We start from the raw sequence: 25,844 nt of genomic DNA, 5'->3' as shown, positions 1-25,844 counted from the left end.
ATGATTCCCTATTTCAAAGAACATGAAAGCATATAACCCAAATGCATCAGTCTATATAGTGACAGACACACTTTTGGTAAATGTTTTTTCATCTTTTCTAACCCCCACTCTAATGTTGATGTTAGCACTGTTTTTTTTTTCACTTGTGACAAATCAATGCTAAACAAACTTAGGAAGTTTCTCAAATATGCATTGCCATATTGCTTAACTGCTTAGCTCAATTTCAGTTTCTTATTTCAACTGGAAGAACATAAGGCTCAATGTCATGACAAAAGGCAGGATAGCTGCTCTCACAACCGATTTTTCCATACATATGGCAATTCTTAAGTACCTTAATAACCTGTATGATTAGAAAAAAACCATGACCTATGACCATGCTATATTTAAGACTTAAATTATTTGTACATTTGACACTTTGAAAAAAATATTATCAATGTCATGATCTTAACTTAGTTTTCAGTAGTTTTTTTGAATTAAAGCACACAAAAGATGATAACACAAACACCTCAGAAACTTTAAAATTTTTTATTCAACAATGTACACTTATTGTCTCTTAATTTGATCTACAAATTTCTCAAGTTTTTTTTCCTGATAAAATAAGTAAATCTGGGTATGGATGTAGAGTGTTTGTAATTTGTATTTTTAAAACACTGAACATGAAGTAAGACACCAATAAAGGAAGATCATCATGTAACTGACACTTCCTCAGAATCCATGACATCAGAAACAGCTATGGCAAATACCTAAGCATTTAGCAAAAGGGTAAATTTCTGGCCACTGTTCTTGTATCTAGAAAAGGCCTATCATTCTGACTGGTCAAAACAAACACTGAAAAAACATTTTTTAAATTGGGAGATGGAAGGAAAAAAATCCTCTAACATAATTGTAGCCCATTAATTGTCCTTTCCCCCAGATTAAGAGGTAACTCAGCTCCTAAGTGCTGATGCACACAAGACACAGAAATTACTTTGCTCCTCCAATAACGTTCTAAGACTGAACATGTGAACCACTGACAGATGCTGAGTAGCCATAGCCATCAAAGATGATGCTATACTCCTGCATTCATGCCTTTTAAGGCCATGCATTATGGGCCACCTTTCACATCTTGATTAGTAGACTTAGATTTTAACTGTCACTTTCAGTGAAGGTATAGAAGGGTTTTGCTGTGTTTTCAAAGACAACAACATATATTAAGAGCACACTTGATGATAGAGAAGTAATATTCTTCTATACATAGGAAAAAGCTATAAAACAGAAATATTTCTTTTATATCTAGGAGCAAGGGGAAAATACCATTAGTATTATCTCTACTTAAACATATTAGCCTCTTCTACAAAGGTCCGGAAGAGAATATAAAACAATCTTTTAGAAGATGATCTGACAAAACCTGGCCAGTACATCTACACCACCTTTAAGTACACATACATGTGAAGTAAAGCTATTTAGTACATGCAGACTGCAGCAATTAAACCAAATCAGCTCAGTTTCTAACTTGTTCTAATCAGCCTGGGCAGTTTTAAAAAGATACACATCATCTTTAACCTGTGCTTTGATCTTTAAAGAATTGAATGATTCTTATCTCAAGTCATTCATTCATTCAGTAAACCAAATTTATGCTAAAGCAAAGGTAAAAAGGCTATCCTACCTTTAAACCAGGTTTAGAGGTTTAACATAGAATTGTCACAGAACTCCATGTGGCAAAGGTCCTTCCTTCACTTCAGTTTCAATTACTTCCCATTTCTATTTGATCAAATCAACGAAAATTTCATTGAAGAGTATCCAACAGTTTGTAAAGCTGATAAAACTGCCCTGTTTCAAAAAAAAGCCCTTTAGTAGACATGAGTCAAGCTCTCATTTTAAACCTGTTATTAAAATAGGTGCCAATTTTCCTCTCTTCTAGTTCCACTGATGAGCTAGCCCAGAACTCTAACTTTGAGCCATGTTTCTAAACATGGTAAAGCTAAGAGCAGCAAAGTAATAAGGATAGGTCACTTTTGGTAATGACACACAAATTAAACTTTCAAGACATGTGCATAGCTTTATTCATCTACTTAGATCTAACCTTTTCATGGAGCTTCGGCAAAATTCGAGTGTGCAAAATGCATTTCTAAAACGTAATGCAAGCAAAGCTTTTCACATTTACACTGGCAGGAAATACAGAGAAACTAACAAGTCACAGTAGGGAGAGTTCAGATCTTTTTTTTCTTTTTTTTTTTTAATGACAGAATTGCACAGTTCATTATTTTGAGACAATTGTTGCAAACATAAATATTTAAAATTTTCTAAGCAAGGTGCTTTAACAATAAAAAATTTTAAAGTTGGAAAGAGCCAATAACTTGGATCATAGCTCACATAGAATTCCAAATGAAAGTGGACTCCATTATCTCCCTAGATTTTGCAAACAATGCTTTTTATAACACTAAAGGAAACAGCAAGCTGAAACTTCTTTCAAAGCACACAAGAAATGGTGTCATCACATTATTTGAAGAAGGTGCTGAGCGGGGAGGGAAAGAAAGTGAAGAATCCTTTTACTATTTCCCACTAGAGAACAGCCACTAACAGACTAAGAACCGAAAAAAAAAAAAGAAAAAGAAACAACCAAAAAAGTAAATCAAATCACTTCCCAGTTTATAAAATAGTTCCAGTTTGTGACGAGATCTGTAACTTTAAACAGAGAGCACCAGTTGGGTGATAGAATGAGCATTTCACACTGCATAAAAATTAGTGAGGTGGTAAGAACCATCAACTATCTCAGGCATTGTAACATGGCCTTTCCAATTTTTTTTTTAATATACATGCAAGGCACATTGATATAAAAATAGATCTCTGGCCAACAAATATATTAAATAAGCAAATTAAAATTTTGGCTTTGCAATATTGGCAACATCAAAATATAATCAGATAGCTTTGGACCACATCTCTCTCATATTCTTCCACCCCATTTGGTGTTTTTCCGCCATCATATTGGGTTCAATCTCTTTCAAGTTTGAGTATGTGCTTGAGAAATGACTTTTCCTCTTGTAAAGTAGCATAAGTTTATCTTTCCTAAGTAAAAGTATGCTAGAGAAGCAGAATAGTTGGTTTTGATTGATTTGATTAAACTAAATCGGATTGGCTTGGGGCAACATCATTTCTCCTCTGTATACAAACAAAAATAAGCTCCCAGTATATATAGTAGACAATTGTTTTCTTTCTAAAAGATCAGCAACAAACCAATGATACTACTTCCTTTAAGCCATTCTTCCCAACTCCTCTTTTTGAGGCAGAGGGAATAACAGAAGCAAAATTAAGATTTAAAAGATTTTCAGTAGTAGAAGACATTTTAAGGCCAAAACGTGTAATACTAACAGAATTTGTATTTTCCTAAGTTAATGTCCTTCATAGGCCAATACCATAAATAATTTGTACTGATTCCCTCCCAAAGAGAATTTTTAAATTCATTCACTTTTGTTAGTGGCTGTGCTACAGGAAAGGTATCAAAGCAACCTATAAAGGTATGGTATATAGTAATGTAAAAAGTGCATCACATTCTTGATTTTTCAGTTTCTCATAGCAGCAGCAGGATTAATCCAAGACAGAAAATAGTTGTATTCTCATCCTAAAAATGCAACAATACCTAATGAAATGTATTCAGTATCATGAAAGGATCCTCCTCCATGGAGGATAAAGGAAACAAACAGGGGTAAACTAAAGGCATTCATTCATATTTACATATTAAACCACTTTTGTTAACACCAAATCTTTACACCTAGCAAAAGAAATATTTAAGAATAAAGCAGACATTACTAAAGCAGTATCCATTTTTGGAGCCTTTGTTTAGCACCTGAGGAGAAAAGGATTTATGGAAAGCTCTGCAATTTACCTCAAGTTGGTTTTGTTGGTCTACAGAGTAAAATTTTGATATGCAATCAAAGTGAAACTGAATTGGAAAATAAATGTCTGTAGCTATTTTAATAAGGCTGCAGAAAAGGGATACTGCAGTACTATAAAATGGCTTTAGAACTCTGGACATAAACAAAATCTTACGGATAAATAGGGAAGTCTGAATCAGCAAACCCACTTGTGAGGATGGCTGTTCCATAGCTTTCTAGCACATAACTGCTATTTGACACTCCCAGTAATGCAAAAGCAATATACCATTCATGCTTCACCGAGTGTTTTTATTGTGTAGACAACTTAAAACTATATTTATTCGTAAGACCCTTCTTGAGTAGCAAAATGGTGTGAAATTTAGTTTAAAACTCGGTAAATTTTGAGTGAAGTGAAATTTTGCTCTTGAGTGAAGCCAATGATTCATCATTCTTTAAACCAACCCAGGGTGGTCCTGGTTCTCACACATCTGAACAGATTGATGTATATTTAAAAAGAAACATTTTAAGATACTTAAAGCAGAAGCCCATCTTTCTCAAAAGAATCCTGGTGCTCTGTCAATTAATTACATTAATGAAAATAACATCAATATTAAGAACTAATGATAACCTAATGCATCTCTGCAAACATAAAGCAGTTATTATTCTTTTAGTCTTATCCTCTGCCCCTCCCCTTTAAACAAATATCAACATTTTTTGGGGAAAAAAGCTGAGCAAATTCTACCCCTTCTTTTAAAAATTCAACAGTAAAATTATGGGTAGGGCTATTAAAAGACACTGCCTGATCAGAATCTACAACTGGTGCAGCATTAACAGACCTGATCATAATATGTATTTGTCCCACTATAGTGTGTTTTACACAGTTAGCACAGGTATACAAGAGGGATCATGTGTTATTTGAGGATACGGCTCAGTGGCATAACTATTCTCATAATCCTTGGAAAGTGTAGACTTTTAATCTATTTCTAGAACTTGAGGAAGAAAGCCTTGAAAGAATGACTTCCTCCTTATTCAAAGTCCTCTTATAAATTTCCTTGACTGTGGCCATTTGGTACATGACATACAATTTCACTAAAAAAGTTTACAGCAAAAAATAAACCATTAGATGCCTCCAACTGGGTTAGCAACAAGCCTAACAACCAAGTACGGAACTACCACTGCTATGTAATGATTTGTGAAAGAAGCACATTTTGTACTGTGGACAACACTCATTGAGGTTTGTCATATTTTCCCTAGAAACGGCTATTTGAAAAAACAATGCAGCACGTTTTTTCCTTTATAAAGTTTTTGCAGATTCTGTGATGATTAGGGTAAGCAGATGATTAAGGAAAACAGCAAAATTCTAAACCTCTCCAGCCATTTACTTTAAGGAAAAACAAACTGCCATTAACAAATTCCTAGTTATTGTCTATCCACTCCTAGAAAGTAGAGGAGGAGGCAGGGCTGACTACAGATGCTGTAAATACATTGTATGTGAAAGCTCATTATTACTGAAGTCAGAGGAAAGGCTATGGAATTAACTTCAGTTCAGCAAAGTGGGGTGAATGAAGAGAAAGATAAATACACCCTGTCTTTTGTGGGGAAGGGGAATTATTCAAGACATCTACAAGAGAGTGGTATGTGACACAGACACCTACAATCAAGACAGATTTAAAAAGAAATCTTCACCCTTAATTAGTATCTTCATAGCTATTAAAAAAATAGGTCATGATTTCATTCTTAGTGCCATTTTTCAAATACTACCCTTTTAAGGATTAAAACCACCTGACTTTATTCTGTGTAATGAAAACAAATGGCACAAAATAAATACAAGTTCATTCTCTGAATACTAATATAATGTCTTACACACATTCATTTACTAATTTTTAATATCTCCTTCTCTCTCACACACACAAGCACTCAACAAACACACACACAGACACACACCTTTTCAGTCTTTATAATGGAGGGATGTTAAAAATCCCCTCTAGACTGTATTTGGTTTATGCTACAGTACTAATACTCTGAGTTGAAGAAAAATTCTTTATACCAAACAGTAACACATCAATGTTATTTAAATGTGCTAAATTAATCACAGCTGAAGCTTACACAAAATAATCAGAAAACATCAACTCTTAAGATTTTTCTTTTTTTAATAAGTGCTCTGTAAGGAATTGTGTGAGGACCTAAGAAAGATTGCGACAAGTAGAGTTAAGTGTTACCAAACAGCACAAAGGAGACATGTCTCAAAGTCCTGCTTGTACCTAGGCAAGTAAGTCCATTAACCCAATGCCCCCAAAATACTGACAGTTAATTATGGGGCACTAGGGTTCCAGAAGGTTAAGAGACATCCCTAACTCTATACCTCTAACCATATAATCAAGGAAATTTCAGTGGGGAAATCAAAGTGAAATGTTGCATTGTTTCATTTAGAAGTGAGACTCAAAAACCTTTGGACAGACACAGAGATGGGGTACATTCTCTTTTTGGCTTCTCTAAACATGGAGGCCTGAGGGATATGGAAGGGAAGTAGGAAAGCAATGACAACTTTCAAAAGGTATTTTCAAGTAAGTGTTGCTTCTAAATTAAAAATTCAGATGCGGGCTGTTTTTTTTTTTTCTTTTAAAATATATATTCATTCAACCTCTGTATATCACAAACCCAGAAAGTTTCTTGTGAGTTGTGACACAGAAGAGCTTTCAAATTCCAGGTAAGCAAAATGGATGTTTAAAAAGAGGGTGACAAGGGGAGAGGGAGAGAATCTGGCCCTAAGGCGACAAGTGGTTACACAAGGCAATTGAACACACAGCAGAACTTTAAAACCTGTAAAACAAACTGGAGCCTTTTTTTTTCCTTTAATCAACCTTGTATCTTTTTTTTTAACCTTTTGAAAATTTTTATTTAAAAAAAAAACACAAAAACACAGACTTCTTTCACTTCAGTATGTGGTATGATGCATTTTCCAGTTTGTTCAATGCTTTAAAGCTCAAGGATGCCTCTGCTTTCAATTGTACATGGGCCTGAAGCATCCTAGCTTTTGGCAAGCAGGCAGGAGACTCAACAAAAATCAAAATAGAACAAGGCAGACTAAATGCAGGGCACATCTGTAAACATATTATACATTTGCAAATTACAATATCTGTAAAAGTGATACAGTTTACAGGGGAAATGAAACTATCTGGAACTGGCCTACCACAAGTTTCTGAACCTGGACTGATACAATAAGTTATTATATATATATATTATGTATAAAAGTTTTGTTTACATCAAGTGGAATTGGCAATCCATGCTTATACTTTTAAAATCTAAGCAGGGCAGAAATCCAGACTATAAAGATATTTTCTCTACTCTATGCTGAGTCCAACAGCTTCTTTCACAAACTACTTGTTAAAAGCCTCAAATAATCAACAAAACAAGAAAACTCATCCATACTACAGTCGCTCAAAACTGGACATTTCTTAAGCAAAAGGGTTGAGCAGAAGTAGTTACTTTCTCCCCAAATACCCCTGGGGATCCAGTCTACTTTTATTAGAAGACTACATCTCTCTATATAAATGCCCTGCTATTTTAACCTGTATTTGACATACATGGATATACTAATTTCTATGTGTGTGTGACGCAATGCTATGTCAGGCCAGAGAACTTGTTTTTACGCCACTAACACCACCCAATCTTAAATTGGACCCTTAGTTTCTGCACACACAAAAAAATTTATTTTAGCATGCTATATACAAGCTGCAGTGCAACAGGATGGTAATGTGATGATAAGACAGGGCTAATGCTCTTCTTTGCCCAAAAGAAAATTTCCAGAATTTCACATTATTTTCTTTAAAAAACCCATTTGCTCTAGTATTAAAATATATTTATTAAGATATAATCAGAAGCTAATAAGCTCAAAAGTATAGTCTGAATGGAAACACACCTTCTATAGGCAGGGTTTATTACCTCCTCACTGGCTAAAAACATGAAGTTTCATAGTTTTCATGGACTTTTTTCTTCCCCCTTTAGATTATTTCTGAGAAATTAAAAGAGAATTTACAGAAAGGTACAGAAGTTTCTCTTCAGATGTTTGATGAAAAACAAGAAAAACAGCACATTTAGTGTTAGTGACAGAGAGCAAGTCCGGAGCACCTACAGTTGAAAAGCAGAATATATTTTTGCTCCCACTTACACAATTACATTAAAATATGGGCACAGGAGTATTTTTCCATATTAAATATCTAAAGCCAATTGTTTGTTCTGTAACTTTTCTTTAAATGACACTCATGGATTCTTTACTTATTAAAGTCCAATATGTAACCAAAGCCAAGTGAACTATGTACCACCAACTATTCCAGAACTGTAGAACTTCAATGCCCTCCCCTATCCCCACCCCACAAAAAAATAAAAGGAAAGAAAGAAAATATTTCCCCAACACCCCACAGAGGCTGCTTAACTCCTGGCAAGACATGCAAATCATATTCTCTAAAAAAATACACCCCTGCAAACTTCAAGGCATTTTATCCAGCATTCTCGCAGGGCTCATAGTATAACCAAAAGATCAAGGGAGGAGTGGGGAAAAATGTTGAATCATTCTGGGTTCCCCGTGATTAGTGTATCACTTTAGTCACAGAACAAGATACAGAGATCTTTTAAGTGGATTTGCCTTTCCAGTGGGTCATTTGTTGCCCAAGTTGATGACAGCAGGAACTTTAGAACCACGCTTGTTAATAAGTCCATATTCATTAATCACTTGCATTCACACTTAAAAACGAAAACTAACAAAAGAAAAAAGAAAAAAAACTATTCAGTACCAGAGATTAAATAACCATGTGTAGTCTCTTGAAATAAATTTGATTCCTTAAGAAGTCTAATTACTTTCAGGTGCCTTTTTTTTAAATAACTATATATATATATGTATATATATATATATATTTGTATATATTATCCTGTGATTCTACTTATGGTTCCTCTGCTGCGTTGAAGATCTAGGAGCATAAAAGCCTTGTGTCCCCCATGAACGGTGGCTCTAATGCTGCAGAAAGGTTACAAATAGGCAGTCTGGTCCTTCATTGATCTGGACTATCCATGGCTTCATTGTAAGTGATTATCCTTTTGGGATCTGGAGGGAAGTTTAAAAAATAAACACATAAATAAAAACAAAGTCTGAAATCCCCAAATGCCCATGTTCAAAAAACAAATCCCAAATAACCATCATCATGTAAACTCCTTTTATGAAAACACAATTTAAAGGCCATTTCCTCTTTGTATCAACACATGTGTGATTCACTTTTTCTCAAGTAAATCCACCTCAATGGATTCCCAGCATAAAGGTCCTCGAGCCAGTGAGGGGCCTCAACACCTACACGTTAAGAGGGTTGAGTTCAATTAACCAGGACAATGTGCTTCTCCTGATTATAAAAGTAGCACATTTGAAAAAAGCAGACAAAGGTTAAGTCATCAATAATCCAATACTAAAGTAAACACTTAGATTTATTTTCTTTTGTTCTTCTCAGCAAAATGAAGTCAAAATTTATTTAAGAAATGTGGATTGTCTATTAACTGTTCAAGAAACACCTAGCACCAAAAATTTCAGGTTAAATTAAAGCAAAACTACCAGTTCAGTCCTAATTATTACTTATTTCTTCCCTCTAATTTCCCATAGCACCACCAGACTTTATTCTCAGCAACAGCAAAAACCTTTGGATATCCTAGGTTGAAGTATAAAACAGTCAGAATGTGTCTGGGCAAAGACTCCAGTGTTATTTTAAATTGCCATTATTATCTGTATGCTCCCCTCTTCTGGAGAGCAATGTTTTTATTACATACTATGTCTATCTACCCTAAGAACTTTTTGAAGTACACATGCTTTAATGAAAATAAAACTTGTCAACCTAATAAAAAAGTATAAAGGCCTGAAAATAATATCGAAGAATTCAAGCTCACCTGAGACTAAGAATCAATCTAACTTAGTCCAGAAACAATATCCTTTCTAGAACTCCAAGGGACATCCATTAGCAGCCTGCCAGGAAGGCAACGCTCAATTCTTAATAGTTAATAACCATTTTAGAGTAAAAAACAGGTAGGTCTACTTCTGCAGGGTATATTTTCTAGTCTATGTTTTAAATGTGTGTTTGAATAAGGAGGTACACAGAAAGCAATTCAAAATAATTTAAGAGCTTGCTAGTTATTTTCAGGTCATGGCTGTGTTAGACAAAAAAGACCTGGCCTAAGAATAAGAGAGAGGATGGAAGAAGCAATGCTGGAAAATCGGGGAATCTTACTTTCTAATCCGGACACTTTCTAGTTTATATAGTAACCCCTCTGTGCCTCAGTTTCCTAATTTGTAGTAAGAAAACAGAATTTCTAATGCCTTCAAGTTCTGAAATTCTAGGACTTTCACATTCATCTGAAATTCACTTATTTTAACTAGCAAGGTGGATGGCAAGTGGGATCCAGCCCTGTAAGTGGGCTTACAGGGCTCTGAAAGCCAAAATCTATTATTAGTGACTGACTCTCCAAACCAATACTCACTTTATTTCAGGTATCCCACAACTAACATATTTTATTGTATTTGGAAATAAAGCACTCAATAATTAAGATATGCAATTTTCAGTTTTTTGAAAATTCCAAATTATCCAGATGTGGATTATCCACTCCCTCTGCCCTCCTGCTACTCACATCTTGTTTACGGGAGTGAAGGAAGCTAATCTGCTATTCTGTAGATTTCTAACCTTCTTTGCAGAGAATATACAGCCCAAATAAGGTTTTTAAAACAGCTAATATTTTTATGAACTATGAATTTCAGTTCTTAGGCTACCCTTTGTCTATCACACAAATACAGATAAAGACTGGCCATAAGGACATTTTAGGTAACCTAACCATTCTTACCTTGCTTCTGCAAATTCCAAACAGATTCCATTTCTGCAAAGAAGGAAAAAAAGGATTATTTTTATACACCAAGTTTTGTAGAGCAAAGTTTAAAGCTATGCTTTTCACTTTAAACCTAAAAAACCTAGATGGATTATTGCTGGGCTGGAGGTAGGGCTGGGTTCTATGAAACCCAGACAAAATATTCATATTTTCCTTTAATTCTTGAGAGTGTCATTGAGATGGCCTTAAATGTTGAATACAGAAAATCAATTATTACCTGAAATCAAATTGCCAAGAGAACAATCTGTCTGCACAAACAGTAAAGATATGCACATGCATGCTACAGATAAAATGATTTTTTGGTAATAGCTCATTGTTATTAAAAAACACCAAGTATTTTTTGTCAACCCATCATCCTTCAACAAGGTGCCGACGTCTTCTGAATGAAGCATTCATCAAATTTAATTAAGCTTGACACTTAAAATGCCTTATTAAAATTTTACTTAACTCTGTGTTATAGGTAAGTAGTTCTCTCCTACAAACCCAACCTACTCTTCTTAACCCATAAGGTCAAAATGTCAATCCATACCTATTTATTAATAACACACAACCCTTATCTGTTCCAATTCCATTCAAATGTGATCATTTACAATGTGCCTATTTTAGTATCTTAGAATAAGGGAAGTAGGTACATGACCAAACTGTAGTGACATACAGAGAGAGGGCAAGAAAAACTCTACCTGGAAGCATAAGAAAAAGCTTCACAGCAGGGATATTTGAAGGCTTGAGGAATAAGACAGTAGACGACTATTACACCACAAGAACCTAAGAACTGTTCCTTGAAAGGAGATTAATGTAAACAAAAACTACTTAGTAATAGGAATGACCTATAACTAACACTGAGAATAAGTGCTCTTCCACGGCCCTATAACTACCATTTTGAAAAGACAAAAAGGTGATTCTTATTCTGTATAACTGGACTGTCTGTAACTGTATTCTATAATTTATCAGCAACCAATTATAGTTAAGGAAAAATAAAACTGGAGCTCATTAAGATCAGATACATCTGAACATGGGTTATAGTTAAGGTACAATATAATAGCTCCCCAGGGCTAAAAGGAAGTAAGTGTCTAGATCTAAAATTATTACTTTTTGTTTTATGTGAATGGATGGGGTCAGGGAATGGTAGAATCACATTCTCCCTGCCCCCACCCCATCAAACTCACTTCTAAAAAACCTGCTAAGATTTTTTGAAAATTTGTCAAAATTGGATGTTTGGAGTAATGGGTTAATTATTCAAAATGATCAAAGAATTACCCAGATAAAATCCCATTCAAGGTATCACAGCAATTCCCTGATTAAACAAAGACTGGGAATAATGCACTGGTTGCCACTTGGTCCAAGAGCTTAGATGGACGCTATGGCCTTTAAATTGCTGAGCAGATGCCCATCTAAAGATTGGCAGGAAAATTCCCATCTCCTAGGAGGTCTAAGGAGAGAGAATTGCAACCAGTCTAATCTGGGGAAAAAAAGAAGATATATCAGGAAAGGAATTCTAGTCATGGCACTCACGTATCTATCACTTCAATATAATTTCTAATCCCACTAGTTTCAGGCAATTAGGAGTAGCTGCAATAGTCATTAGAGCTGTTATCTACAAACTTCTGGATCTCAGAATGGCTTACTTTAAGAAGTCCAAAGATAAGCCTTCCTTTGGTTGACCTCACTACAGAAAAAATTAATCCGACCACCTTTCCCCCTTTTAAAGTACAGAAATCTCCCATTTTGCAACAGATAAATTCCTGAGTTGTGTATACACATATTACTTGATGCTCATTATTTAAAGTCTGCTTAATGCAAAGATACATCTATATTTAGTTGTATGTTGAGAAAAGAAAAGAACAATAGAACTTTTCATTGTTATAGCCCGCCTATGCTATAACATTTTCCTTTCTCTTCCCAGCCTAAAACCTCAACCTGCCGCTGCCCCACCCTGTTTTTTTGGGGGGGGGGCGGCGGGAGAAGGGCACTACATTCAAGAGTCACAGTAGCAGCATACTATTGTACTTCTAAAGCTGAGTAAACATACACATTTAGAATAAAGACAAAAATAACTATTTGCAAACATCCCATTTCTTTAGTGGATTGAAGACATTTCCTTAGCTTCAACCAGGACATTCAGCTTTACATTCTACTCTAATAATTTTAAATTATTTCTGGCAAGAAAATTTTATTACCCTCAAATATCGGCTCTGGAGTAGTGAATTTGACTGACTTCTGAGGAGGGAAAAGGGATGCTGACTTAGTTAAAAAATTAGTCATGGGCCAGCCTAGCTTCCAGCCAGGGAATCAGCATTATCTGCAGTGTTGTACTGAGAAATGAATGCAATTCCCCTTCCTGCTATTTAATATCAATTACTTCTATAACTAGTAGCAACTTGATCTCCTTGACTAGAATTTAATGTTTCCATGAAACTCCAAGTTAAGATGAAAAAGAAGGGGAAATAAATCAAATATTGTTTGCAGGATTATATGCCATGCTTCAACCACTCTAAAAAGGCTAACAAGAAGCTAGTGACAGAGAATACATGGGAAAGAACTGAATGACATTTTGCCCTCTTTTAGGTTACAAAAGTTTGGATTCAGACATTAAATATGAAATGAGTTTCTGTTTAACTTTATAACAAGAGAAGCTGAACAAGTATAAAGAAGCCTACAGAAGGCACCTTCAACTATACAGAATCATAACATAGCATAACATTAATCTTTTTACTTTTAACACTGCCCTCTTCTACATGCATGCACTCACACACACACACGTCTAACTTCCCAGTTCTTTTAAAACAGGAATCACATCACCCAATTATGGAAACAGTTATTGAGAAACAGCCACAGGGCCAAACTTGGTAGGCAATTTTGTCATGATTCTATCATTTAAACTACCACCACCCAAATTTGAAATTTTATTGTATCAAAATTTTAAAAATTCAAATATTTAGTAATGCCACTCAAATGAATAAAATGTAACATTCAATTTTCTAAAGCAGACTACCTTCTATGTAGTTCCCTATCTCAAGGCTTCCTGTAGTAAATGTCCAATTACCTACAACTTCTTAATTCCAAGTGGATTAAAAAGCACTACTTAGGGGATAGGGATATAGATGCAAAAACAGAAAGAAATGCTCTGCCTCTGTGAGCTTAGTAGAGTAGGTAGGTAGCTTTTCTAGGTAGAAGAAACATCAGCACAAACAAAGCTTGATGGTACTTTAAACAAGGTGTGCTAATTTAAAGCAGTCAGCCAACTGGGTTCTACATATCACTTGTTTTTGCAAATAAAGTTTTACTGGAACAGAGCCACGCCCACCGCTTTTGTGTACAAGGCTGAACCAATAACAACAGAGACTGGCTCACAAAGCCTAAAATATATACTATCTGGTCCTTTATAAAACAAGTTTTCTGACCCAGGCTTTAGCAGTCACAGGTAATTTAGTAAGTCACTAAGAGGAAAAGATTTAGACAAAGAGCAACACTATTCAGGGAACAAAGCTGAAAGTCATCAAGAAGGAAAGATTTAGACAAAGAAAAATGCCTTTTTGCTATTTTGGGGAAAGAGCACAAAGCATTCATAAAGAAAAGTTTGTTATTTAATTACATCGGTGAAGGGAACCTACTGAAGAAATATGAGGTTATTAACTAAATATTAGGAATGATTCCTCAAGGCAGCTTTAGAGAATGGATGAAATGACAATACAGAAAAAGAGCCCAGTAAATGTTACTGCAGAAGTAAAGAATTTAGGACAGTTGTATTAGAGATAGAAAAGAATGGAGATGTTAGAGGATCCATATAAACCTAACGATAAGGGTTGTATTTGTATTGTATGTTAATTCACTGAGAGGGAAGGCAAGAAAGAAAGAGCAGGTTTTGGGAAAAAAATGAATTCAGTTTTACAAACACATAATTGGTGTGATGTTGAATTGAATATACGTGGTCTGAACTCAGCATAAAAGCAGCTGAGAAGTCTTAAGCTTAATTCACAGCAACAGAATTAAATGAGATTACCCAAGAGTTCAAAAGCATGAAAAGGGGACTGAAGGAGCACCAACATTTGAGAAAAAGAGAATGATACCAGGAAGGTTATATCAAACATACAGGAAGTAGGAAGAGTGGGTAGAGTTAAGGAAATGGAAACTAGAGAATTCAGGGAGGGAGTGTTCAACTACTGCAACTCTTACCCAAAGTTAAGACATTTGTAACTTTCTAGTTACCTATCCCCTTTTCTCTAGCCCAGTGCCACTGCCCTGGTTCAAGCAGTGGTATCCTATGCACATTTCTGAAGCTGTCTTTTAACTGCTCTCTTATGCAGTTAACTGAGCCTCACTTTCTATTTTCTACACCATGGTTATAATTCTCTTCCTTTAAAAATATAAATCTGAAAGTGACCACACTGCTCAAAACACTTCAATGGATTCCCACTTGCCTACATGGAGACTGGTTCTGTGTATGTCTCATATAAAATTTATTTGTAGGGCGTCCTTGGTGACGCAGTGGTTAAGACTCTGCCTGCCAATGCAGGGGACGCAGGTTCAAGCCCTGGTCCGGGAAGATCCCACATGCCACGGAGCAACTAAGCCCATGTGCCACAACTACTGACCCTGCGCTATAGAGCCCGCGAGCCACAACTACTGAAGCCTGCACCTAGAGCTGGTGCTCCGCAACAAGTGAAGCCACTGTAATGAGAAGCCCGCGCACCGCGACAAAGAGAAGCCCCTGCTCTCTGCAACTAGAGAAAGCCCGCACGCAGCAACAAAGACCCAAAGCAGCCAAAAATAAGAAATGAAATAAAAAATAAATTTATTTCTAGCATTTTACACAGTGGCTGATACATTAATAAATAAATTCAATGACTAAGTTAAAGATTTAACTTGCACCATTCACCTTCCTTGAAACAAACTGAATAACTGGCAATCTTCAAACACTATTTCACTTCCACCTAAAATATTCTGACTCTCCTTCTACAAATAAATAAGCCAACGTTCACTTCTTTTTTGAATCCTGACTGCCCTCATCCCCTGACCCCACCCACTCACCTTAGCAGTTTCTCTATATTCTAAATGCATTTTTCTATAGAGTAATCACACTAGTAATAAATTTCTTTCCATATGTTTCCCCATCAGACTGAGTTCCTTAATAACATGAACCCTCTCTTTTCATCTGCTTATCACCACACACAGTGCTTGACATAGTAAATAAATATTGATTTGAACCGAATACTACTCATAAATCAGTCAAGGAAGTAATAATATAGAAAAGTAGTTTTAGGTAGACCCATTTGAAACTGCTATTATTCAACCTGTTTTGACCTACAAAAACAGCAATTTCGTATGGTTCAACCAAATAGATTAATCTTCTAATTCTAAAATCCTTCAAAGAAAAAGACTGAAGAGGGTTAAAGCTAACTAAAAGCTTAACTGTTTGCCTTTAAAACTGAAAGATACTACTGTCCCAGTTTAATAGAACATTTTAAAAAAATCATTTATAAACATTTTAAGAAGCACGTAATGGCTCCCCACAAAAAGAAATCATATATAAGGCAAAACAAGCTGATTCCCACAAATGAGAACCCCCAGATCAATTTATCAGTAATCATGCCTTCCAACCCCTTATTAAGACATTTTAGATCAATTTCTGTAAAATTCTGCAAGCGTGGTGGCATAAATTTAAATTCTGCTTTTTCTCTAGTTTAGATTTACCTGTCTTTTGATGATTTCTGGCTATCCCAACACTGTGTTTTGCTATCCTGACTTCCTCCTTCTCAACCAGTCACTGTACCTACCTACCTATTCTTTTGCTTGTCAGAAATTTCTCCCCACCCTTTTCTTTTTCTTTTCATTTTGACTATACCCATAAAGAAATACTGTACATTTTCAGGTAAAGTTGATTAAGGTAGTTGTTAAGTCACCACCTTTTCAGTAGATGCTTAATGAACTCTTCAGTGTATCAATCCTACATTCCCAATTTGGAGCAACACCAACAGACAACAGAATTGTCTGGACAACCTCTAAATACACACAATCGAAACTTGGAGCACTTATTCTATTCCAGATTACTTTTAAAGGTTAAATATCAAATTCAAGTTGCTTACAATGAAACTGCTACTACTATGATAGTAATAGACAATTTCTGTTTTTATAGCATGGGTGATTACTTCCCTCAGGACTTCCGCTAATGAAATCTAGGGGTTAAATTTTAGCTTCTATTAAATTCCTTACAAGTTACCTTCCAGATTAGTAGCAAATTACTGTACTCATAAAGCAGAATTAATGAGAAATCAAGTACCCAGTATGGATGTTAAAATGGAAAGTCACTGGGAAAAAAGGATCTTACACAATTATTAAGAATTACTTGTCACATACGTTCCTATATGTCCCATATTACAGAGAAGGGAAAAAAGGACTCTTCCCAAATATAGGGTATTCAGCTAGGACTGAAACCAAACTCAAATCTGCAGGTACCTATTAATAAGATTATTAGAAAGATAGCTTTGATGGCACAATTATGGAGCAAATGCAATACGGTGAAAAGGCTTATTAAGCACTGTTAACGGGAGAAAATTTAATATTCAGATCTTTTTGTGAACAAATATATAAACTGTATGTATAGTTCCCATCAGTTTTACGGATCAATTTAATTAACCATAACTTGCCTCCTCAATATCCTGTTTCCCTTGGGAGATTGGGATTGACATATATACACTAATATGTATAAAATAATAACCTGCTGCATAAAAAAATACATAAAAATTAAAAAAAAAATCCTGTTTCCCATTATCCTGCGGATGTAGAAATATTTATCAGTTCCCTCTTGCCCTTACCCAATCTAAAAACTTTAAAAAAATAAATGTTTGTTCATTTTTGGATAAATAATACATTCACATGACTGCAATTTCAAAGGGGAAATCTTTGTTACTTCTCTGCCGGGACTATTCCAAGAGTCTGACTAATCTTTTACTTCTAGTCACCAGAAAAATGGCTTCTAATCGACTCTACAAATTGGTGCCACATTAATCTACCCGAACAGAGATCTACAAGTAAATTGTTTAATACCAACCCAGTTTTTACAGCAGTTGAGTACAATCTGGTAACACAAAACAAAGGCTGATATACTTATTTTATAAAATTAGAAAACCCAGGCCTAAAAATGATAAATGATTTGCCCAAGTACATAGGAATTAGGAATAGCATTAAAACCCCTGTCTTTTGTCAGTTTAAATTACTTCCATTCTACCAGCCTATCTCCCTGATATTCAGTGGCTCCCCCAGCCTCCAGATGGAAATTAAAAACCTCCATGATCTGGCAGGAATTTACCTTCCTTCTCTTTTATATCCCCTCACCACATCCAAAATGGATATCTTCCTACCTTACTTGTTTTCCAACTTTTCTGTTCTTTATCTTTCTGTTCTCTGTATTTCCATTAAGTCAAAAATCTTACCCCCATCCATCAAAATCCAGTTTAAATGCCACTGCCTCCAGGAAAACATACCCTGCATTTACTCTTCCTACCTTTACTCCAGTAAGAAACTCTCTCTCCCCCAACTAAAATCTCTTATTTTTATCCTTCTTATGACATTTAAAATCCTTGCCTTAAAACTTGTTTATTGTTTTCTCCTCTACTGAAGTTCTTTAAAGGAAAAGACTCATCCTGTGAAAGCAAGTCTTCCACAACTAGGCCTATGGTAGGTACAACATTAAGAGGAAAACAAATTATTGCACAACTCCTTAGAAGTACAGAAAACTGTGACAGAAAAGAAAAAAAAAAGAATTAAGCTGAGGAAAGTTCTCTATAGACCTAGAGTCCCAATCCTAGTCGGCAATTAGAACCACCCAGTGAGTTAAAAATTTTTTTCAATCCAGGACCCAACTCAAGTGGATCAAACCACTTATGCCAATAACCTGCCACCTGTGGAGGTAATACACAAACAATTTTTTTAAAATTTCATGCAATAGCCTAGAGCTGCCTTAGGAATATTTTATACTAGACAGCTTTCATTCTGACTCACCCCAACCATCAAAAATTAAATCTTACACTATTTATCTCCCCTGCGTCTCTATGTGCTGGGTAAATTTTATCAAATCAAATTATTTAATGAATACTCCAAAATGTCAGCATTTTGAATGCTTAATATCCTTTAGTGCAGTATTAGCCAGGCAAGATAAATTAACTGGTTTAAATTAACACATTAACCACACAACTCACACCAATCAATGTTACTTCTTGGCTTCAAATGACTTTAGACCATTTCAAAACTAAAGATATCACCTCAGAAAGTTAGGATCTAGTATTCTAAGCCTTTGACAACAAATCAAAGAGTTCTACTAACTAAGCATTCTGAGTAATTACTTTGAAGGTGGCAATGGTTATATGTCTTGGGTATGTGCATTAAAAGCCATCACTCTAACATACTCAAAGTATCAATGAGTAAAATGCTGATACCTGGAATTTGCTTTTAAAAACTCCTAAGAGTGTGGAGGTGGGTAGATGAAATAAGAATGACAATGTTTTCTAAATGTTCAAGCTAGATGATGGGCACATTGGGGTTCACTGTACTATTTGGCTCCATTTTTAAATATACATAAATATATTTATATACTTATATATACTTAAGTTTTTCATAATCAATTAAAAAATTATCACTTTAAAGTTTTAATTCAAGTGTCACTTGAGATAAATAGGAGAAGAGGACCTACCTCTTAACTTAAATACTGGTACTGCTATGTCATGGTACAACATTCACCCCAAAACCACAAAGATTAACAGTCTTATTTCTTAAGAAAAGTTAGTAGCATATTTATATCAAAAGCTATAAGAAAAATCCCAAGAACAAGAATTCCCATCAATTCCTTTTTTATGCCTCACTGTATCTTCATTTCACATCCCTCAACTAAACATTCAGATTTTTTAAATCTGCAGTAACTAATGTTTAAGACCACAGGTAATTAATATTTAATCTAAAAAATGTGCCATTCCTGTCAAACTGACATAATGCACCCTCCTACCTACTATTTCCAAATAAAGTTGCTGAAGGGCTTATTTTTGAAGTTAGGAAGTATGCACAGAACTTCCAATTCTAACTTCATTCAACTTACTCAGTACTAGTTTACTTTTGAACATTTAAAGATCATACTAAAGGATCAAGAAAAGAATACAAGTGCTCTTTCAAAGGACAGTCCAATAAGCCCCACTGATTATTGCCTCTTTTAGAATTTTAGAACACTTGAAAAAAGGGCAAGCCTTCCTTTAAGAAAAAGATCTTCATATATTCAAAAGGTTGTGACCAAAACAAATTCAAATAAAAGAAAAATTAGTGACCTAATGGATTTGGTAGGAATTCAAAGAACCTGCCACTTTGGGACCTAACTGAACTGAATATTACCTGTTTGTTCTAGGGAGGAAAAAAAAAAAATCAATACCAATTTCATCTCAATAATGTCCAATTACAAAACTCAAACTGATGCACTTTACTAAAGCAAATCTTTCAGTTACATCAGCAAAAGTAAGTACAACTGCATCCATGTAGGGGTATTTAGCTTATCTAAATACCATGGATTTCATAGTTAGTTAGCCCATCTATAGGACAAGTGCATACACAGAATACCTAAGAATAAACAGGAGTTAATACTGCCATTTAAAAAGGCCTGCATTTCTCCATAATAAACATCATACATAATACCAACAACCAAGCTCCCAATGGAACAACTTGTCCCAGAATTTTTCCAGGTTGTGGGAGAACATAACACAACCAGATATCTTCTCAGGCTCACACAACCACCACCAGTATAAAGTAAAGATTTCCCAAGTACAGCGGTCTCTGGAGGGCAGATGGCACAGAAAATATCAAAAACACCCAACTCCCCTGGCAGAATTTAACATATAATTAACCAATGTCTTAAGAAAGTAAGTATTTCTTTTTTACCCTAACTTTCCTAAAAACATCCAGCTCTTGATTAACGCGTATTTACTTCCAAAGAGCAGTGCTGGAGAAAAGTGTTAACAGGTAATTCTATCTGCCAGGATTTCTACTCCTAAACTCCCAGAAGGCAATTCTACTATTTACTCCTATTTTTTAAAGGAAGAAAAATTTAAAAGGATATCTGCTTATTTTACTGTCTTACAATCTGCAGCTAAAGTATGGAGACTAGGTAATTTGCTTAGAAGTCACATAAATAGCTTTGTTATTCATCTATGAGGCAGTGATTCTTCCAGGGAGAATGTGGTAATTACCTTATCCCTATTATCTGATATGCTATCTCTTCCCTGCAGTTGCAAATCATTGCCTAAATGAGCTACTGTTAAAAATGGGACTATGCAGTATATATTACACGTGTGCATGCACGCATGGGGTATGGATTTCTGTTAGGGGAGGTGGGGGAGGTAGAGAAGGAAAACTGAAAACCACTGTTCTCCAAAGCACAGAGATACTTGTAACATCATTTGTAAACATCATTCATGAAACAAAAAACATTGTTTTAAGTGGGAGTTTGGGATTAGCATATGCAAATTGGTATATATAGAATGGATAAACAACAAGGTCCTGCTGTATAGCACAGGGAACTACATGCTCAATATCCTGTGATAAGCCACATTGGAAAAGAATATGAAAAACAATGTATATATGTATAACTGAGTCACTTTGCTGTACAGCAGTAATTAATACAATACTGTAATTCAACTATACTTCAATAAAAAATAAATTTTAAAAAACGGCTACAAAAATATTGCAAAAACAAACAAACCAAAAAAACATTATTTTAAGGATTTAAATTAGTTATGCCAAATAGCAAATTTTTCCTTAAGACACAAATAAGCCTTATCCTAAGAAGGTTATTAACATGGAGCTTGAAAGATATCTGGTTCTTTTTTAACATGGGCTTTGCGGCTGTGACAGGTGCAGACTCCCAAGAGCCTGGTCCATACAATGATGATTGTACCTGCCATTGTAGTTTGATTATTTTCTAGTTACCTTTTAGCACCCGTTATTCCTTCTTATAAGAGAAAAAATTAGTTGACACTCCACCTTTTTGGACTCCTCCAAAACACTGCTCCTACTCATTTTAAGCAAATTAGAACAAACAAGTGAGCTCACTAATAAAGCAGCATATGATATAAAAAGCAAAGGAGAGGCAACACCTGTTCAAAGAAAAAATTTAATATTCCTTGAACAAAAGGCAGGAGGTCAATTATCCTTGTCTATATAAAAAGAAACACTTTTAAGTTGGAAAAGTGAACATTCCTTCTAAACTTTAACCATACTGTTTTCAAAGACCCTGAATTAGAGTCTGATATCAGCTGCTTATCAACATTGTTATTCTCAACTAAGCTCTGGAATTCTTAAAGAATCTCATAGTAGCTTCCAAATTTCACTCTTAATACAACAGGCAATAAATGTATATTAAAATGACCAGTAAGAACCTTCATATAGGAAACAAATAAGTTACCTTTAGTGTGATATACAATAGCAGCCCTCAGGTCAAAAGAACCCCAGCTATCATTCCTTTCTAGGCCTCTCTGGTATCTCTGTTCTTTGGCGGAGCCTAACAAAGTGTTCGTAGGAGACGCCAGAGGATTTTGATTTTCTATCTCATAGTCCTTTGAGAGAAACACTAAAGCACCTTGACTACTGGTGTCTGCTTTTTGCAGGTCACCTATATGACTGGGTTCCAAGGATAAGGCTCCACTCTCACTAGTAGTCCCAGATTTTAGAATGCTACCCAGAACTTGAGGACTAGTCCGTTTTTCCAGCTCATAAGCCTTGGGAAACACAGGATGCTCAGTTCCTGAGGGGATTATTTCAGCACCCTGTGAAACCAAAGTGGCAGGATATTCCCCTTGAAATGTCACCTCCATCACTTTATGATCTGATGATTTCCCAACAACAGTCTCAGGGCCAGCACTGGGCTCATTGATAAATGATAAACCCCACTGATTCTGGAAGATATCCCCCAGGTTTTGCTGATCTGTCTGAGAGGGTAGATCCACTTGTGCTGTGCTCAACAGCACAGTTTGCATATTTGAAGGGTAGATAAAAAGGCTGGACTTAATTTGTTCAACAGCTGCTGAAGTCAGACTCATGTCTTGGAGAACTGAATCAGTCCCAGAAGAGATGGGTGTTAGAGTATTAGCAGCAGTAGTTAGCAGTGGCTGACCCCCAGGAGAATACACACTTGCATCAGTCCCTGCTAAAACTGGCCCATTAGAGAAGCTGGCCGAAGTAACAGATTTCAGCGCTGACATAGGGACCTGGGATAATCGACTTGAAGATTGGGTCTGAGTTTCCCCAGTAGATGACGAAGAGGATGAAGATGAAGATGGTGACACGGAAGAGTTCTGTACAGTTTTGTTGAGGTTTTCCTTAACTTTGCTTGCATAACTTATTTTAGGAACTATTTTAGCACTGCTATTGTCCACTGGAAAAACTGGGGGTGGTTTAAATAGGGTCCACGAGTCCTCTTTGGAGGCAACAGCAGAAGTATGCTTTCCTTTGGGCCGATCATCAAACTTTTTGCTGCTCACACCAGGCTTAATATCAGAGCTTTTCCTCAGCATATCACCCACAGCAGGTTTTCCTCGACTTGGTCCTCCAGGCCCAGTTTCATACTTCCAAATGGGCTTTGAACCATCTACTCGATTTCCCTTTTGTTCACTGTAGTCAGGCTTGAAAGTTTCAAGTCCCTGTTTTAAGGTTGGGACATTGGTCTCTTGTTGCATTATTTTGTCCTGCACTAAATTAAGGTTTTCACAACCCTTGGCACTATTGCGCCTAGCTTTCCTTTTTTTAGGAGTGGTATATCCGCTCTCAGACCCACTACCATCATTATCTGCTCCTTTGCCCATATAACCATTAGCAATATAGCCAGAATTATTTGTTACAACACCATTTGGAATTGCTACGGTATCAGTCTTGTCTACAGATTGGTTCTCTCCGGATTTATTTTCATAAGACTTCCCATTCTTTTTGTCCATACTGTTTTTCTGAATGAAATTCCTGGTTTTAATTCCTGCTTTCCCAAAGGTGCTGGACTTTACAGTCTGCTTCAGATTAGTGTCTACAACTTGTTGGTTGCCATTGAGGACCCTGGAAATAGGGTTGGTGGCTTCATCAGAACCCAGGTTCTTTAAAGATATTTCTCTTTCTCCAGCATTACCATTTAGTTCACCATAGCCTAGGGAAAAAAAGGTTAAAAAAATTACAATATGTACATAACACTTAACAACTATTCATTTACAACGTACTAGACACTTTGACTTCAGCTTTATGTTATTATTTCATAACTCTATGAGAAAACACTTGTTAGTCCCATTTCACAGATTAGGAAGTTTACTAAGCAAGAGACAGAAGTGACCTGGTATCAAACCAGAGTCTAAGGTCAGAAAGAAGATGACATCTTAAGCATAATATCTCTCACCTAACAGGATCAACCTTCCCATCATTCTCACAAGGCTGTTATAAAATTTCCTTTATAGGGACTTCCCTGGTGGTCCAGGGGTTAAGACTCCATGCTCCCAATGCAAGGGGCCCAGGTTCAATCCCTGGTGGGGGAACTAAGATCCCACATACCATAACTAAACCCTGCGTGCTGCAACGAAGACCCAATGCAGCCTAAATAAATAAATAAACAATTTAAATATAAACAAATAAGTAAATAAAAGTTTTCTACAATTAAGAACAGAGCTACCTTCTGGGAAAAATCAAGTTATACTGATACAGTAAATCTAAGTATTAAAACAAAATTAAAGATTCCACTTCTATGAAACCATAAATGGCTGGTGGTCGCCATAAGCAGTTCCTATTGCATTCTGTGAAACAAAAATCTAACACTTGTGAACTTTTTCAAAAGTGGTCTTGGGCTTCCCTGGTGGCGCAGTGGTTAAGAGTCCGCCCGCTGATGCAGGGGACACGGGTTCGTGCCCCGGTCCGGGAAGATCCCACATGCCACGGAGCGGTTAGGCCTGTAAGCCATGGCCGCTGAGCCTGCGCACCCGGAGCCTGTGCTCCGCAACGGGAGAGGTCACAACAGCGAGAGGCCCATGTACCGCAAAAAAAAAAAAAAAGTGGTCTTAAATTCATTGACACTTCCCAGACATTAAATCATACTACTACTGTATGAAACCCAAGCACCTATGTACTAACTCTTATAGATACATTTTCTTCATTTTATATTTGGGTAAACAGACTCTCAGAGAAATTAAGGGACTTGCCCAAGTCACAAAGTGGAAGAACTGGAAAGCTGAACTCCAGTCTGTCTGGAACATGGTTTCCCATCACTATGTCATACTGCCTAACCAAATGATTCAGTAAGATACTAACAAAACTACAATGAAAGGTATCTAATTTGAAAAAGTGTTATGGTATTCAAGTTTAATTTAAGAACTTCAGTCACCAGAATCAGCTTATTACTATAGGTGATTCAGCCGGGTCAACAACTTTTCTCACTTCCTTACTAGTAAAATAGCGTTACAACTTATCTACCTTACTGTGAAATGTTCCCTAAAGCATCTTGAGGTCAAGTCATTAGAAACAGATACATGATCCAAGAGAAGGATGGATAAAGACACACACTCACACTCATTTAAGGCAGCTTTTCAGGGGGTGGGGGGGAAATCCAATAGTATTTAGTATTCCAAAAGGAATAAATAATTTGTCACTCTCATTCATTCTCTTGGGCCTTTAGCCTGTCAAGGCTAAAAGGCACATGAGCGTGTATATTCTTGTTTTGAGATTTGTTTTAATTTCCAATATGGTAAATATCAATAGACATAATCCACATCAAAAGCTCTTTGTATACTTTAAGAGTATAAGGGACACTATGATTTTTTCTAAGGCCTGAGATCCATTGTTTTAAAAGAACTTGATGTGAAACAGAACAAGCTGAGAAGATTCACAACACTGTTTACTATAATTTTAAGTCACTCCACATCAGAGAAATGAGCAAATTATATTATATAAACTTTCAGGAAATAACTTAAGAAAACATACTTAAGGCATAATCATTCTCGAGATATAGTGGCACAGAACTTGCTTCATGAGAGAATATATTTTGTAGAAGTTCTTAACTTCTGTAAAGGTACATTTTATTTTTTGGCTGGC

At 35.8% G+C, this 25,844-nt stretch overlaps 1 protein-coding gene across 1 annotated transcript in view; it reads right to left on the bottom strand.

Moving 5' to 3' along the window:
• Window positions 1–511: 511 nt before the first annotated feature.
• The window catches only part of NUFIP2 (nuclear FMR1 interacting protein 2), a 28,938-nt gene continuing 3,605 nt past the window's right edge, over window positions 512–25,844 (bottom strand). Inside the window, exons 2-4 of the mRNA XM_022595441.3 lie at window positions 22,195–23,919; window positions 10,719–10,751; window positions 512–8,949 (exon numbers count right to left, since the gene is read on the bottom strand). Coding sequence (XP_022451149.1) covers window positions 8,897–8,949; window positions 10,719–10,751; window positions 22,195–23,919 — 1,811 coding nt within the window. The 3' untranslated portion in view covers window positions 512–8,896. The remainder of the gene's footprint in view (window positions 8,950–10,718; window positions 10,752–22,194; window positions 23,920–25,844) is intronic.

Source organism: Delphinapterus leucas, chromosome 19, assembly GCF_059928025.1.
Source record: "Delphinapterus leucas isolate spDelLeu-1000000601 "Yukka" chromosome 19, BTC_Dleu_Yukka2, whole genome shotgun sequence".
Lineage (NCBI taxonomy): Eukaryota > Metazoa > Chordata > Mammalia > Artiodactyla > Monodontidae > Delphinapterus > Delphinapterus leucas.
This window is presented reverse-complemented; position numbering and strand designations above follow the sequence as displayed.